At 33.5% G+C, this 15,983-nt stretch overlaps 1 protein-coding gene across 1 annotated transcript; it reads left to right on the forward strand.

Annotated features, from left to right (window-relative positions):
• Positions 1-1,046: 1,046 nt before the first annotated feature.
• On the forward strand, positions 1,047-10,459 carry LOC113229641 (circadian clock-controlled protein-like). Its single transcript, XM_026463309.1, has 5 exons — positions 1,047-1,170; positions 5,402-5,618; positions 7,895-8,025; positions 9,317-9,472; positions 10,178-10,459. The coding sequence occupies exons 1-5, from the start codon at positions 1,110-1,112 to the stop codon at positions 10,327-10,329; spliced, it is 717 nt and encodes a 238-aa protein (XP_026319094.1). The 5' UTR covers positions 1,047-1,109; the 3' UTR covers positions 10,330-10,459.
• Positions 10,460-15,983: the final 5,524 nt, after the last annotated feature.

A 15,983-nucleotide genomic window follows, 5' to 3' on the forward strand; every position in this document is an offset into this window, starting at 1 on the left:
AAGACGAATCTAACGACACCTCATACATACATACATAAACTTGAAAAACATAACCCGCGCGGACTGCGGGGGAGGGTTATATTTATTAGTAAACGTTTATTGTGATCAAATATTTAAATCTATTTTGAGTTGGAGATATTACTCCTCTCCGTTACTCCTTGGTTGATAATAAGCCTTATATCAACTGTCCTGCTCTGTTAAAAACCTGGACTACCTTCAACATGAAGAAACAAGGAGCTAAAGCACATAATCAAAACATAAATAAATAACAACAAAATATTCATGATTTAGATACAAATATGTCTCTATTTCAATTAATTTTTATTAGGTTGCCACATTGCCATGGTATTCATTATTTTTGTTACAGTAATTACTGAACCTTTGCCAAATATTTTTTTTTAAGTTGTTTGTCGGCATAATAACTGTCATCTCACACATATCATAGTCAATGTAAAATTATCCGGGAATAAAAATATTTTAAACAATTGGATACTCTACTATAATACTTATTTGCTCTATAAAATAATAATAACAATTTTACTAGAACATTAAACATCTTTGTATAGCGTCATTCGAATAAATACATTTTGTCAACACGCCCTTGTATTAATTTATTCCTTGGAGAAATAAAATATTTTAAACCACAAATAACCGTACGCGAAATGACGTAGAGCTGTGCACCATCAAGAAATAATATTTCGTTTTTTTATCTAAACAATGTGGATAGGTCAAAGTAACAAACTATTTTTGGTTACTTAAACACAGCTCTTCCCGATTTGATAGGTATTGGGCCTTCTGTTAAAAACGCAGTGACCTTCAAGAAGAAACAATTGCCTAATCTTTAGTCTATGCTAAAGGAATCCCCTCGCGTCGCATCTTCACCTCTGTTGTCTGTAATGTCACTGCGGGTCTTTTAATCTTTTCCATGTGGAAGTGTTTGCAAATGTAGGACATTTTGGCCTTGACTCAGAACAATGTCCACGCAGAAGTTATAAATAAAAGTAAAGCAAGAGTTGTTTTACATAGTGAACCGACTTTCGACTCGTGCGGTCAACGGAACGTGCATTGAGAAAATTGAAAAGTAAAAAATAATAACAATTTAAAAAAAAATGAATTCGATAACGCATTTGATAATATGTGTAACACAGATTATAATTGTTTTTTCTGAATGTAAGTGTTTTTAATATAATTTAATATATTTTATTATATATTCCTGAATGATAGTACATAGGTAAGTTAGTAATTAAACAAGTTATTCGTGATTAGTAAACTAGAGTGCAAAAATGCAGGGCTTTTTAAATACTAAACTAATTAAACTACATAATTTATCCATGACAATTTTGTTTAAATTACCGCATCTAGTCGAAAGTTATACCATTTAAACTGCAAAAAGACCTACACTAATTCGTCTGTATACGTTCCACTGCTAAGCACGGGTTTTTAAAAACTGAATTTAGGTCTTATGCGATGACGCGATCTCAATGTTCTTTCACAGTTTACGCATATTATTATGATACAATTTGTACTCTAAACTACGTCAGGCATCGAAAATATTTTCAATTTTAACCGAATCTCCAGTATAACTAGCCCGGTTGGAAGAACAAGCGTTCTTCCAGCCGGGCTAGTCCTGTTTATTTACGTAGATATCCTTGGTAGATAAAGAAATATGGCACAAAAGTTATTAAGTAAATCTGGTCACGGTCGGAAAGACAACATTGCAATTATTTTTTTTATGTTCAGTTATTATACATATATTATATTAACATATTGCAGCAAAATTAATAATTGTTTAAGTAAGTACTTGTTTATTTGCAACGTTGTAATATAGAATAAATGCATTATTCTAATGGATGTTTTGCCTTTTGTAAACAACTTTAATGACCTCTCCGTGCAATTATGGGGAGGTGGTACGCAATTCCAAATTTAAGAAAACAGGAAAGCCTTGTGAAAATCCTTATAATTATTCGAGAAGGGGATACGCTTGGGGTTCCATTAATCATTTCAGGGTTTTGTTCTTATGAATTAAAATAAAAGACACTCGTGTTCACATTAATTAATGTGTCGGTCTCTCTTGTACGTATCCATTAAATATTTTATACGGAGATATGTACTTCTGTTATTATATAATTTAAAGCGTATAACTTTTGCATTGTTATTGAAGATCTACATATTTTAATACGTACTTACGTACATGTATACTATCATACATATATTTAGTAGCAGTGGAGTTCCTTGAGAAAGAGTTCGTCCAGGGAAGTACTGCCACCTTACCTATTTCTGCCACCAAGCAGTAATATGAGCATTATTGCGTCCCGATTTTGAAGAGGTGCTGGTGACATTACAGGCAGTACTTCTCAGATCTTTGCGATTTAAAGCTTACCACCAGGCACACGACTTGTTCGTCCCGTTACTGGATATTAGAAAAAAAACCGACTGTAGAAAAAAGTAACCGGTTTTCTGCAAAAATCACTATTTTACACTTGAGCGTTTTGAAATTAAAAACTTGGGATAATAATATACAAAACTATATTATATTATATATTTTATATTACATTTGAATGTCCTTCAGATATTATCTTTTCAATATTGCTGAAAATTTGAGCTAGTTTGATTTGTCTATTATCCATCGAAAAAACTCTCTGTCCTGATTTTGTAGATAACCGGTAAGTCTTTGATGCCGTTGATACGTTGTTGATTTTGAACCGACTTGAAAAAAGGGAGGAGGTTCTCAATTTGACTGTATTTTTTGTGTGTGTACGTTCCGCGATTACACCGACATTTGTGAACCGATTTCGATGATTTTTTTTTGTTGGAAAGATGGATCTTCAGTATTGGTACTTCAGAATTACACCTATTTGCTAAGTTTTATTGCAATCGGTTAACGGAAAGTGCGCGAATCCACATGAGAGGCAAACTAGGGGTTTGCCACACTTAGATGTGAAATATTTTCTCCAAATTTAAATGGGACCAAGACTTAATAAGATACACTCTTTCCAACAAAAAAACTCTTCAAAATCCGTTCGCAAATTCCGGAGTAATTGCGTAACATAGATACAAAAAAAAAACTCAGTCGAATTGAAAACCTCCTCCTTTTTCGAAGTCGGTTAAAAACTCGTGTTTGGGCCTATCAAATTAAATAAATAATTCACACACACTCATAGCGTCGCACTGAGAAATCCTGTGCCGTGTGTGCCATGGACACCCACATGGACAACCACAAATTACACCAAAACTCATGAGAGAAATAGATGTAGGCCATACATCTATTTTCCATTTATGTGATACGGCACATAATAACGTCCTTTAATGTCGTTTCTTCAAAAGCATAAGGTATGGGCTTCAAATCTTCTGTTTTTTAGATATTCCGATTCCAGTGTAGCATTATGCTTATGTAATAGACATAAGTAACTGGTAATAACGGCACGGTACATTTTTCCCATAAATACTTGAAAAATTTCCCGAACATCAGACGTTTAACGTTGCAAAATGAAACAATAGGCAGCAAAATAGTTTGTTTTTTATTCTTTGTGTGGGGAATAATTAGTAATGTAAGTAGGGTTATTATTGATCTGATGCTCCTTCGCGATTAAAATAATTATCTTAAACAACAATAAGATGTCTCTGTGTGATGTGATGTTAAGAACAGCAATAAGGTGTCTTTTGTCCTGTTTTGCGTGACTAATCTCAATTTATTGCTGGCGGTAAATTAATTTAATTAGAACGTTTGAGTGTTATTATTAGCGATTTTATAAAACAAATATTATTTTTTCAATTTTATTTATTTAGTCTTTTTGTTATTTTGTTCCAAATGTACGCTAAAACTAAAAACCTGCTTATCAAGTGACGTTTAATCGAATCAATTACAATATGATTCAATTTTTTTCAAAAATAATAATATATAATATAATAATGTTTTTATTTGAAAAGTTGCTACAATCATTGTGACTGATAGGTTCAGATAAATTTTGATTGATTCAATCAAGAAGTGTCATTGATTCCATTAAGCTCCTATCCTCTGCGGTTCTACTATGCAACACATGCAAGTTCTTGGGCTTCACTACAGACTTAAGCTGGAAAGCCCATATTCAGTCTTTGTGCGAGAAACTAGGAGGTGCTACGTACGCGCTGCGGAAACTGCGTCCTCTTGTGTCCACTGCGGTGTTGAGGCAAACGTACTTTGCATACTTCCACTCATTGATGTCCTATGGTATTACAATATGGGGCAATTCCACTGAGTCCAAAAGCGTATTCATTCTCCAGAAAGGCGCACTACGAACCATAGCGGGCATAAAAGATAATCAGTCCTGTAGTCTTTTTCGAATGATGACAACGTATTCACAGTACATTCACGATGTAATTGTTTTTGTGCATAAAAACATACATATTACGAGCAATGCATAGGCGGAGGCCGACTGTTACGTAATATAGGAATACTGAAACCCGTTGCTTATCGAACCGAACTCGCAACCAGACATCCGCGAGTAATCGGGCCCCGATTTTACGAACACCTACCAACAAGTCTAAAAAGTGTTACAAATGACTAAGTGTTTTGTTCCCGACTGAAAGACCTTTTATTGGATAATGAATTCTACAGTGTAGAGGAATTTCTTTTAAACAAATTGTAATTATATTTTTAATTTTGGACGTTTGTATTTTGAAAATATTTAAATTTTTATTTGTATTTTTGTAGTTCGTATTTTTCTCTATTTCCCTTTTAATTATTTTATTTTATATTAACATTAAAATTATTATTTACCTTAATGACGATCATGTTATCCCTTGACATTAATTATATTTCGAATTGTGATATTATGAAATTGATTATATGAAATAAATGATTCTATTCTATTTTATTCTATTTTATTGATAAAAGTCAGATTATTTTTCAGTGAATTGTGCTGTGAATTGCAAAAATATGGTACCTTTACTTTTTTTTTCCTTTCCGTGGTTTGCATTTTCATTCTCCTGAAATACAGGATTCTCCTAATTCAGGTATATGTGTTATATTTTACATTTATTCGCATAATGAGTCTTCAGTTATTCATTTGTACAATACGTTATTCAATAAACAATTTTATTATTATTATTTATTATTATATTATTATTCGTCATGTACTTAAACGAGCATAGGACAATTTTGTTAATAAAATGTAAGTGTATAGATTGCATAATGTTATATACTCGTATGCACCTGGCAACCCAGTTAAGTTTCGTTAATAACAGTGAATAATATCAAGAAATTATCTTGTTTAGGTCGTCGACGTAGGAAGCTCTGTTATAGGCCAAGGTTAACAAATATGTATCACACCTTTTCATTCCAATGCGTTGATGAGGAAGAACATTGCTTTAAGAATATTCATCTAGTAACAACAAATAATATCAAGTTCTATCCTTATTACAGTGCCAGTTCCAAAGTGCAAGCTCTCAGATTCCAACTGTATCCGATCTTCGGCACAAGGTGCGATACCGGTATTCACCGCTGGCATGCCAGACATTGGCACGGAACCTCTTGACGTAATGCATGTGGATAATATCAAGGTGGACTTGGCTGGCCTGAAGCTAGTTGTAAACGACATCTCTATAAAAGGATTAAGGAAGGCCAATCTTACGAAAACAGAGTATGTACAATATAAGATATTTTCCCCCGTGTAATTAGGCGAGTTGAGTCCTTAACCTTTTCGTGGATAGTATTTAGTAGCAGTAGAATCCTTGTGAAAGAGTTCGTCCATGGAAGTACTGCCACCTTGCCTATTTTTGCCGCCAAGCAGTAATGTGAGCATTACTGTGTTTTGGTTTTGAAGGGTTAAGAGTGCTGGTGAAATTACAGGCACATGGGACTTGTGAACTTATGTCTCAGGGTGACGGGCGCTGTGGCAGTGCCCCTGAGATGTTTGCTATTTAAAGCTCTGAGCGGCACTACGACTGTTAAGGACAGGCGTGTCGCTTACCATTAGATGCACGACTTTGCTGATTTTTTGACATTCTTAGCGAAACTGGGTACTCTGTACGATCGTATTCTAATATTTAATTTGACGGTAAATGCTGATAATGTGCGTGAAAGGGTAATATTATTGATAATGTAATAATAACCTTAGTAAAATACTGGCCTCGTAAAATATAAACCACAAATGTAGCTATTTATTGGCTAAGTAGAAGAATAATATAGATCAAAAGTTAGAAATCATTCTAAATCAATAAGTGCTTGAAATCATACTCAAGTCCTGACTTCAGCATTGAGTAGAGTTCTGGAATACGGCCCTAAGTTTGAAGCGCACCTTCGATTCATAGTCATAGTCATTCAATTCCGAAAAATCATTCAAAACTGGTTCTGGTCTGGTTGTTTTGGGTAATGTTAATCTGGGTTTCATAATACAGGGTATTTCCTAGTTTGATATCAGGCACTTTGTCATTAAAAATACATTATCATTATCATACACAGTAATTCGAAAATGGGTTCGTATTTTTATACAAAAGTACATACAAAAATGTAATATATACAGAGTACAAATCAGAGTTATAACACTGTATCAGACTAAATTGGACATTAAGGCAGTATACATATCGAAAGTATTTTTTTACATCTCTGATAAAATACATCCCTAAAACATATAACATAGCTATATGTGTGAAATTTAGTAGTAGAACACCTATTTCATAGAAGGTAATATGAATAGGCAATATGGTCGTAAAGCTGTGATCCTTTTGCGATAACCAGATGAAACCGGTTTCTTAATAACCACTCCTGACGCAAGTGCAACGACTTCATATGTGTGGAAAATTCACACCGTATTACATATCTTGATTTCAAGCATGAAAATACTTCAGAACGTACAATTCAAAGATTTGAAAACTTTCTATTGATTCTCTGACAGTTTTATCGACGATAAAAGTTGACTAAATGTTTTGAAGTTTTCGGCAACGTTGAACCCAGTCCCCTTGTTTATTTGGATTGATTGACGTTGATACTATTATTTCGTGACCCTTAAATAAAAGATCTGACAACAAAGGAAAGACAAGGGCAGATATGAACGCCTATGTGTATGTACATAGGCTGTAAAGTAAATAACTTGTCCTAGTGATTCCGATTTACAGATAAAATTTGAAATTTCCACATTAAGTGCAATCAGTCTATAAATATTTATAATAATTATGCCTTAAATTTATATTGAATATTAAACCACCATGATATTCAATTATCTGATTATGATATAAAAACAATTAAATATCATGGTGGTTAAACATTCTGACATTAAATAAAAAATTAATTACAGTTAATAGCGACATCTCTAGCCAAAGCTGGTAGCCGTAAAGGTACCTAACTGGGTGACGAAATACTTTCATAGATTTCTCATAGACGCTACAGCTAAAAAGTCGTTGAAAACCAAATACAAAGATCTGACAATGAGCACATAGATAAATTCGTGAGGTTCACTGGTTCGTTCCGTGGCTTAGCGTATGGCACGGACGTCGGTTGGAAATCGGCCGGATCGAAGTATTTTTTTCTAAGTGTTCGATCTTCGTATTAATAATTAAACAAAATAATTAATTACTTTTTATTAAAAAAAATCTAATTCAAAAGTTTGTGGAATTACATCGATTTGACAAGTTTTATTGAAATCGGGTAGCGGAAAGTGAGTGAAATCCAATAAATCGGATTCATCCCATAATTTGTCAACCTCAGAGATGGAATATTTTCTTCAAATTTGAATGAGACTACTATAAAGTTACCCTCTTTCCGTAATACACACACGTAAAAAAAGTACAATTTTGAGAACCACCTCTTTTTTCTCACTATTTATAACATTATTTACATGATGCCGCATGTAAGAATGTAATTTTATTTTCTTTTTTTATTACAGTATAGTTTCTAGTGAACTTTCTATTTACTTTCCAGTGTTGCCATGGAGAAGAAGCAAATCGCAGTAGCTTGGGACACTGACATTTTTATGAAGGGGCATTACAAGGCTTCAGGCAGATTGCTAGTGCTGCCTATCACTGGAGATGGCGATTTTACTCTTAAACTAAGTATGTTTTGTATTTTATGCAGATATGATGTACGTGTGTGATTTTTTATAACCAAAAGATTTATGCAGATGATAGTGGCGATTTTGGCACGAATACTTAAGACGCTGCTATAATTATCTTTTGCTGTATTGAATGTACTAGACAATCTATTGGGAATTCATCTCCTTGCATTTTACGATTTAAAGAGAATAGAAAATTCAAAGAATGTCTCAGAATAAAGTGTCGAGACCAGAGGAAGCTATTGTTCTTTGATTAATTTCGTTATGTATTCTGAAAGCGTTCGAACTCACTATGATTTTCCGTTGGAAGAAAATAATTATTTTTTTAATACTTACAAAGGTCTTTTTTAGATAACATACATAAATACCTTCGTTCCATATTAATATAATAAGACTTTTAGTGGGAGTTTTAGATTTCAAATTATATTATTTAAAACAAACAAAACAGGCAATTACGTTATTTCTAAGCTTTTATGAATGTTGGGGAAAGGTATGAGCAATAGTGGATATATTGTTACATAGTGCCACATATAATAAGCAATGGTCGGAATCGAGGGAGTTAATTTAGCTAAACTAAAGAATAACGTGGACATTCCCTTCTACAAATCCCAAGACTTCTCGGATCTGATTATGTTTTGTATATCATTGTGCATATTACTTATTGAAATTTGAGTACAAGGTAAAGAGCACGTCAAGCTTCAAGGCAACAAATTATTATTTCCTATTAAATATTTGCTACAAATTTACTGTCTCAAAAAATAATATTGTAGTTGTGTTTTTATAGGTAGTTACGTATTTAAATATTTGTCCATTGTAAAAAGTATTTTGGAATGTTTAGGAAATAAAGAATAAAAAAGAAACGTTATACACGTAGATGACGAAATTTGTATGTCCATACTAAGACAACTTTCATATTTTAGGTAGATTTAATTCCCTCATTTCTGATCATTGATAATAAGACATCTTTGAGATTTAAAGATCTGAGTGGCACTGCAGCTGTTATGGGCAGGCGTGTTGCTTGCCATCAGGCGCACGACTTGTTCGTTCAGTCACTTAGAGTATCATAGAAAAGTATGGTAACTCCATTCGCACAATAATGCGTGAGACGACGAGCACTATGCAACGCGAGTGCATAGCGAGATTATGCTAATGTGGCACAGGGCACGCGGCGGGCGCGCACACATACAAGTCACCATACTTATGTTATTATACCATAATACTGCCACATACCTCACTAAGCCTATCGGTCACTATTAAATTTTTAATATTGTTTAATAAAACCTGATTCACAGAGAAACTCCACGTGGATATGACGATTCCGTTCACTATGGCAAAGACATCTGACGGCAAGGACATGATAGACTTAAAAAGCTACAAGTACAAATACGAAGTTATGGACGGCGCCAACTTTCAATTGACTAATCTTTTCAATGGAAACAAGGTTTTAAGTAAGTCGGTTATGGTTTTTATTAACATACGATTATTCATTCTTAATATCTAGTAGTAGTACTGCCACTTTGCCTAATTTTGCCGCCAAGAAGTAAAATGAGCATTACTACATTTCGATTTTGAAGGGTAACCGTGCTTGTGAAATTACTGGCACATGGGTCTTTTCAATTTATGTCTCAGGGTGACGGGCACAGAGGCAGTGCTCCTCAGATTTTTGCACTTGCGATTTATAGGTGATTCCATCGATGCAAACGCGCGACTGAATTTAAACAAACGCGCGATTGCATCGATACCAACGCGCGATTGCATAAACGCAAACACGCGACTGCAATGATACAATCGCTTATGTTGAATCATTATGTACCAAAAATTGTATGGGTTTATGTTAATTGCAAAGTGAAATTAATTTAAACATTACATAGAGAAATTAGTTATTTAGTTTAAAACGTGCATCGCGTTTGTATCGCATTTGCATCGCGTTTGCATCGCGTTTTCCTCACTGCTAAAAGTCGCCGTGTGTAACCGCTCTTAGTATTGTGTCAATGGCGTTACCCGTCGGGTTAATCTTATTATTTATAGATCAGTTAAAAATACCCTCTTCACTTTGTGTATTTTACTGAATTTTATATAGAAATCATGAACTGTAGCGCCATCATTAAAAACACCATGATTCGTAAGCTATATAATCAATTTGAAAATTCCAGGTGACACCATGTTGAGATTTATGAATGACAACTGGAAGATAATCTCAGTTGAATTCGGTGGACCGATGCTCGAGAAACCAAACAAGAAAATTTACGAGTCCATCAAGACATATTTGCGGTCGCAGCCTTTAGAAAACATCGCCGAGTATTAAGTTTGTTAACAAACATAAATTTTTAAGTTTTTAGGATTTTGCAGTTTGCTAAACATAGGAAATGAAACCATTTTTTCGAATTTAAATCACGTATGTTTGTTGTTTTAAATAAACCAACGTTTGGGTCTCGTTACAGGTTCCACAGTGAGGACTGATCTTTATCAGTTACCTTTACGCTGGCAATTTAGATCCGAAAAAATAGTTAAATTTCCAATTCCAAAAGAACTTTCAAATTTCTAATACTGAGGATAAGTGCAATGTGGGTAGAGAATACCATATCGTAATAACATCATTGTGATAATATTTATAATTGAGGGGAAAATATAAGGAAAAAGAAAGAGAGGAAGGGAGAATGTGAACAAATAAAGAAGAACATCATCATCATTTTTTTCTGAGTGTTCAATGTTTGTATTAATAGTTATAACAAACTAGTGGAGTAATTTAACAAAAAATAATTGAATATCAATTCAATAAAAATTTAAAAGAACATCTTAGTGAGCTGCTGTAAAGAGGTCAAGAAGCTGCCAATGAACCGTGAGGAGTAGAGGAGACTATACCGATTAGAGCTGATTCTTAAATAGGATGCTAATGATATGGTCTTAAGCAAAATATTTAAATTTATTGGATTTTGTCGGCTGGTATTTATGAAAGTTCTTCGACCGTTAACAAACAACGTTATATAGATGAATGCTGACTTTGCGCCATAGGTCTGTAAGTTTTTTTTAAAAGTAGATGAACATTAATTTATTTTGCACTGTTATGTGTATTACATTGCATATATATTAATCTCAGATTCCTAGCTTTCTAGTTATTTATTTAGTTAGATGCCCGATTTCCTTCCTCGAACAAACAAGAACGAACAAGTTTCATGAGGGCCTCATTAGTATGGGCCATCATATAAAATATCACTATTGAAATTAATTTTAAGTGTGAATAATATTTAATAATATTTTCTTCTTGAATTTTGTGAATTGTAAAGCTAACCTGAATTTAACTGGCTCAGTGAACCAAAATATGTCCTGGCATCAGAAACGAATTTATGTCACCTCCTTCAGTAATGTGCTTGTCCCTCGCTAATCATTCCACAGCAATGATCTTGCTGTACCTGAAGCGACTTCGTTTAGTAGATCGACCAAAAAATGGACTCTGTTTCCGTTCGTCTCCCATTCCTTCTAAATGGCCAAGACAGTCTGTGCTCTTTAGTTTCACCTATGATGCTTGTTTGGGTCTTAGCTCTGCTATTCGGCATTAGTGCGGACTCTTTGTCTACCATCCTCACTATGCACTGGTATCTTCCTGACAATTTTTTCCTCAGCCATCAGTAATTTGTTCTCTTCTTAAGTGTGAGTGTGAAATGCAATAACCACATAGTAATTAATTGCATTGTATTGGAAATTTGGAAGTCTTAGTTATTAAGTTTTGACTGATACGTGTGGTAACATGTAGGGGACTATTAATTGTCAGTTAAGCGTCATTTAGTATTCCTAATTCTGTCTGAATTATGACTGTTTTGTATAAAAATATGAAGTGAGTGTATTTGAGGAGTACATCAAGCATACAGAGTGAATGTAGAATATACATATAAGGTGAAATGTTTTTGGTGTTCAACATTGAATTACAGTATAGGGCGTGAGTGGCAATAACTCGTATTTTTGGTATAATAAAGCCACTTGTCATCCCGTCAAAATGCTTTTATCACATGAAAGTCATAAAAATAATACGAAACACATGAAACAAATTTGAAATTTCAGAACTAATTTAATTAAACATAAAAATTATCTTCTAAATTCGTTTGTAGAATCTTTATACTTTTTTCCAGAAAATTTTTTATTTTTCTATTGTGGCCTTATTATACTAAGAGTGTGAATTCTAGACGTCGTAGCAGAGCTCTAAATGATACCATTTAAAACAAAGTCATTTGCCAAATTACTGGAAATTAGTTAATTAAATAGTTGAGAATAAGTGAAAAAAATATATAGATCATTCAAGGGCTACACAAATATGCGACCACATTTTAACCGTTGATAAATGTAGCAGAAAATTTGACACAAACTTCGAAAAATAAAAATGTATGGTCCCCCAGGGGCACCGGGTGTGGTCACTTGGAAATTTGTATAGGGAACCAACAATTTGTTTTCCGTGTTTATATTGTTTGTGTGCATGAGTACGATCAAGAGTTAAAATATGGCCTACCTTTGTGTTACACACTGTATCCCTGTCGCTGTAAGAGTAATATGTACAATAAATAATGAGTCACAATGTACTTAAGTAATATTTACTATTTATGTAAAAAGCAGGTATTACGCTTTAAATTAGTAGGGGTTTAACTTTTTGGGAATTAAAAGATAACATAAGTAAAGTTTTTTAATTACATTAACAATATAACGAATGATTGAATAGAAGTTTTTATGGTTTTTATTTCAGTTAGTATGAAAAATATAATATTGTCGCGTACAAAATATAATGCAATTTTGTTGTTACCTTATTTGAATTGACCAAAAAGTATAGACAAAAAATGTGCACGATAATATCGCCAACTTGCTGGTTTTTAGATTGTGCAGTCAACAGCACATTAAGATTTATACTTAGGATTTCGATCCGTGTAAGTGGCATACCGTTGAATTTGAATATATAAAGTTAACAGAGATGTGTCCTTGTTAAGTTACGCCTTGTATAAGTTATAATAATTGAACCTCTTTAACGAATCTGAATTTATGTTGGCTTTGCCTTCTCAGACTCTACCGAGTTTGTAATCTTTTTATTACCGCAGGTGACACCACCTAAAGTATTTATATTTGGTGTCTATTTTCGTAAATAGTTTGTGATTTAATTTGCCGTTTCGTTTTTGTTGTGATTTTGTTTTTTGTTTAATTTTTTTACGTTACAATGATTGTTGTGGTTTATCTGTGGTATCGTATCTAATTTAAGAAAAAATCTGTTTTTATTATAGAGCGCTGAATCTGTAAAGATAATGTTAAAATTCTAGCCTCTTATGTTAGCTTTATAGTATACAATTAAGATTGGCTTAAATAATAAGCAAATTGACTAGAAAATAAAGCATTTTGCAAAAAGTGGAAAATCAAACAAATCGGCTATTATAATAATATAAAAAAATACGTGACTTACATTTTTTACTTTACGTGAATTAAGTTTATAAAATAAATGATAGAACTATGCGAAGAAGAGGAAAGTAATCTCTGAAAATTATTTTTAAAAAGGCCTTTGAGAAGAAATCGTAATTAATGTAGGAGTAAGTTTTGTTCAACAAGGTAAGCCTTGCACTAAAATTACAAAGCAAAGTTTTGGCTATGATAGCCATAGTGTACGTCTACTGCGTCTTACAAGCGCTTACCTACCGACTCCATTAAGCGCTCTATTTGCTGGGGTTTTAGAAAATTCTAGTTTCCTAATCTAAATACCCTTACAAAAAAATCCCAATCACAAATTCAAATAGCAACTTTGTAGCGTTATGTACTAAACATATCGCAATGTCTTAAATGGTAAATAATTGATTGATTAAATAATTTATTTGAACCAATCAATTACTACAATTTAATGTGATAAATAAATTTGAATTGAATGAGTCTACAAAGTTTACTTAAATAAATAGCATTCATGGACATAATATTTGTGAACGTTAAGTTACAACGCGGAAGACACTTTTATTTTTGAAATGTACAGAAAAAATATTGTGTTGACTATTTGTCAAAAATTGCAAATTAGTTATTTTGTAACTATTTACAATTTTAACGGGACACTGATACATCACTATATTAATATCTACATTTTATCTACAAAATATTTTTGATTTTGAAAAGTACTTAAGTATTCATAATGTGATGAAGGTTTAGACGGGGTTAGAGAAAGAACCAGTTTTAGTAGCAGTAGAGCTCCGTGTGAAAGAGTTTGTCCAGAGAAGTTTTTTTTATAATAACATGTGACGAGACGACCAAGCCGTGTGTCTGATGTAATCCTACACGCCTAACATTAATAACTGTTGCAGTTCTAGTCAGATTTCAGGGGCTCTGCCACTGCGCCTGTCACGAAAAAATACAGCCGTCTTATCTATTTCCGCCACTAAGCAGTATTGTGAGCATTTTTTAAGGATAAGGGTGCTGGTAAAATTACAGGCAGATGAGGCTTGTCAACTTATGTTTCAGGGTGACAATTGTAGTGGCGTGCTCCTCATATCTTTGCAATTTAAAGCTCTGAATGGTACTGCAACTGTCAAGGATAGGCGTGTTGCTTACTTCAAGCGCATAACTTTTGCGTCCCGTGTCGCTTGATATCATAAAAAAGCCAAAAGTATTTGATGATGATCTTCATATATTTTTTGTGAGAATATTTCAGTGGTTTGTTGTTATTATATATATAATAATCCTTCTACTCTCGAACCAGTGTCTGCCGTCTCACCGTGGCTACCGGTCTTACCGACTGAGTTGAGAAGAGCCAAAAACACTTATCATCGACAGCGCACTCGGCTTCGCACTATGAACTTTAGGCCGTAGTTATTATAAGCGACATACTAATTTTAAATTTAAAATGCGTGCTGTCAAATGCATATTTTTTTCTAATCAAATGGCTTTATTGTTACAAGTGTGCCTTTTTTTATGGAAAACTTATAACTTTTGTAACGGAAAACTTATTTATTATCTGATTCAACTTAAGGCGAGGTAAATGACTGTAAAGTAATTGAACACACACAACACATTTTTCCTTGTACACATATGTATATACAGGTGTATAAATCCTTTGATGAACATAACGATATGTTTACTAAAAAATATAAAATAATAAAAATTTCATACATTTTGTTTGGTTGATAAAATAATTTGTACAAAAAGGCCGTTATTTTATCGCGTTGTGATTGTCTCCTTAGAGTTGTTTTTTTTGTTATACCCAGTGAAGAACGAACAGATCGTGCGTCTGGTGGTACGTGACACGTCTATCCATAACAGTTGCAGTGCCACTTAGAGTTTTAAATCACAAGGATCTGAAGGGCATTGCCACTGCACTCGTCACCCTGGGACATAAGTTGGCAAGTCCCATGTGCCTGTTATTTCACCAGCACCCCTTTCCCTTCAAAACCGGAACGCAGTAATGCTTATATTACTGAGTGGTTATTATAAGGTGGCAGAACTTCCTTGGACGTAGTCGTACACAAGGAGCTCTACTGCTACTAAAAATTGTTGATTTTCATAGGTACTCTATTTTACATATCTTTAAGCAGGGACGAGGTAACCAATGTAGGCGTTGCATGCAAAGTTGAACACAATATGCATACATTAATATAGAAGAGATATAGTTTTAGAATTAGACAGCAAACTTATAAAATCTAAAGATAAAGTAGCCCAAGCTTTTGAATCGTTCTTTTCGGAAATTGCTGTGAATACTACAAAATCATTAAATTCCTCCCCTTCACTTGCTATTGATCTCCTAAAGGAAAATGTTAACGTTTGTGGCAGTTTGTTTAATTTTCGTCATGTTAATCCACAAGACATCATAAAAGCTTTTAAGTCAATACATGTTAAAAAAACTGAAGATCTCTGGGGCATATCAACTAAAGTTATAGACTCAGTTATTAATCTCATTTCGCCACAGTTAGCTGTAGCTTTCAATAGGTGCGTTGACGAAGGTGTTTTTCCCGATTTAAT

The sequence above is a fragment of the Hyposmocoma kahamanoa genome, unplaced genomic scaffold, assembly GCF_003589595.1.
Source record: "Hyposmocoma kahamanoa isolate Upper Pololo Valley unplaced genomic scaffold, ASM358959v1 62, whole genome shotgun sequence".
Classification (NCBI taxonomy): domain Eukaryota; kingdom Metazoa; phylum Arthropoda; class Insecta; order Lepidoptera; family Cosmopterigidae; genus Hyposmocoma; species Hyposmocoma kahamanoa.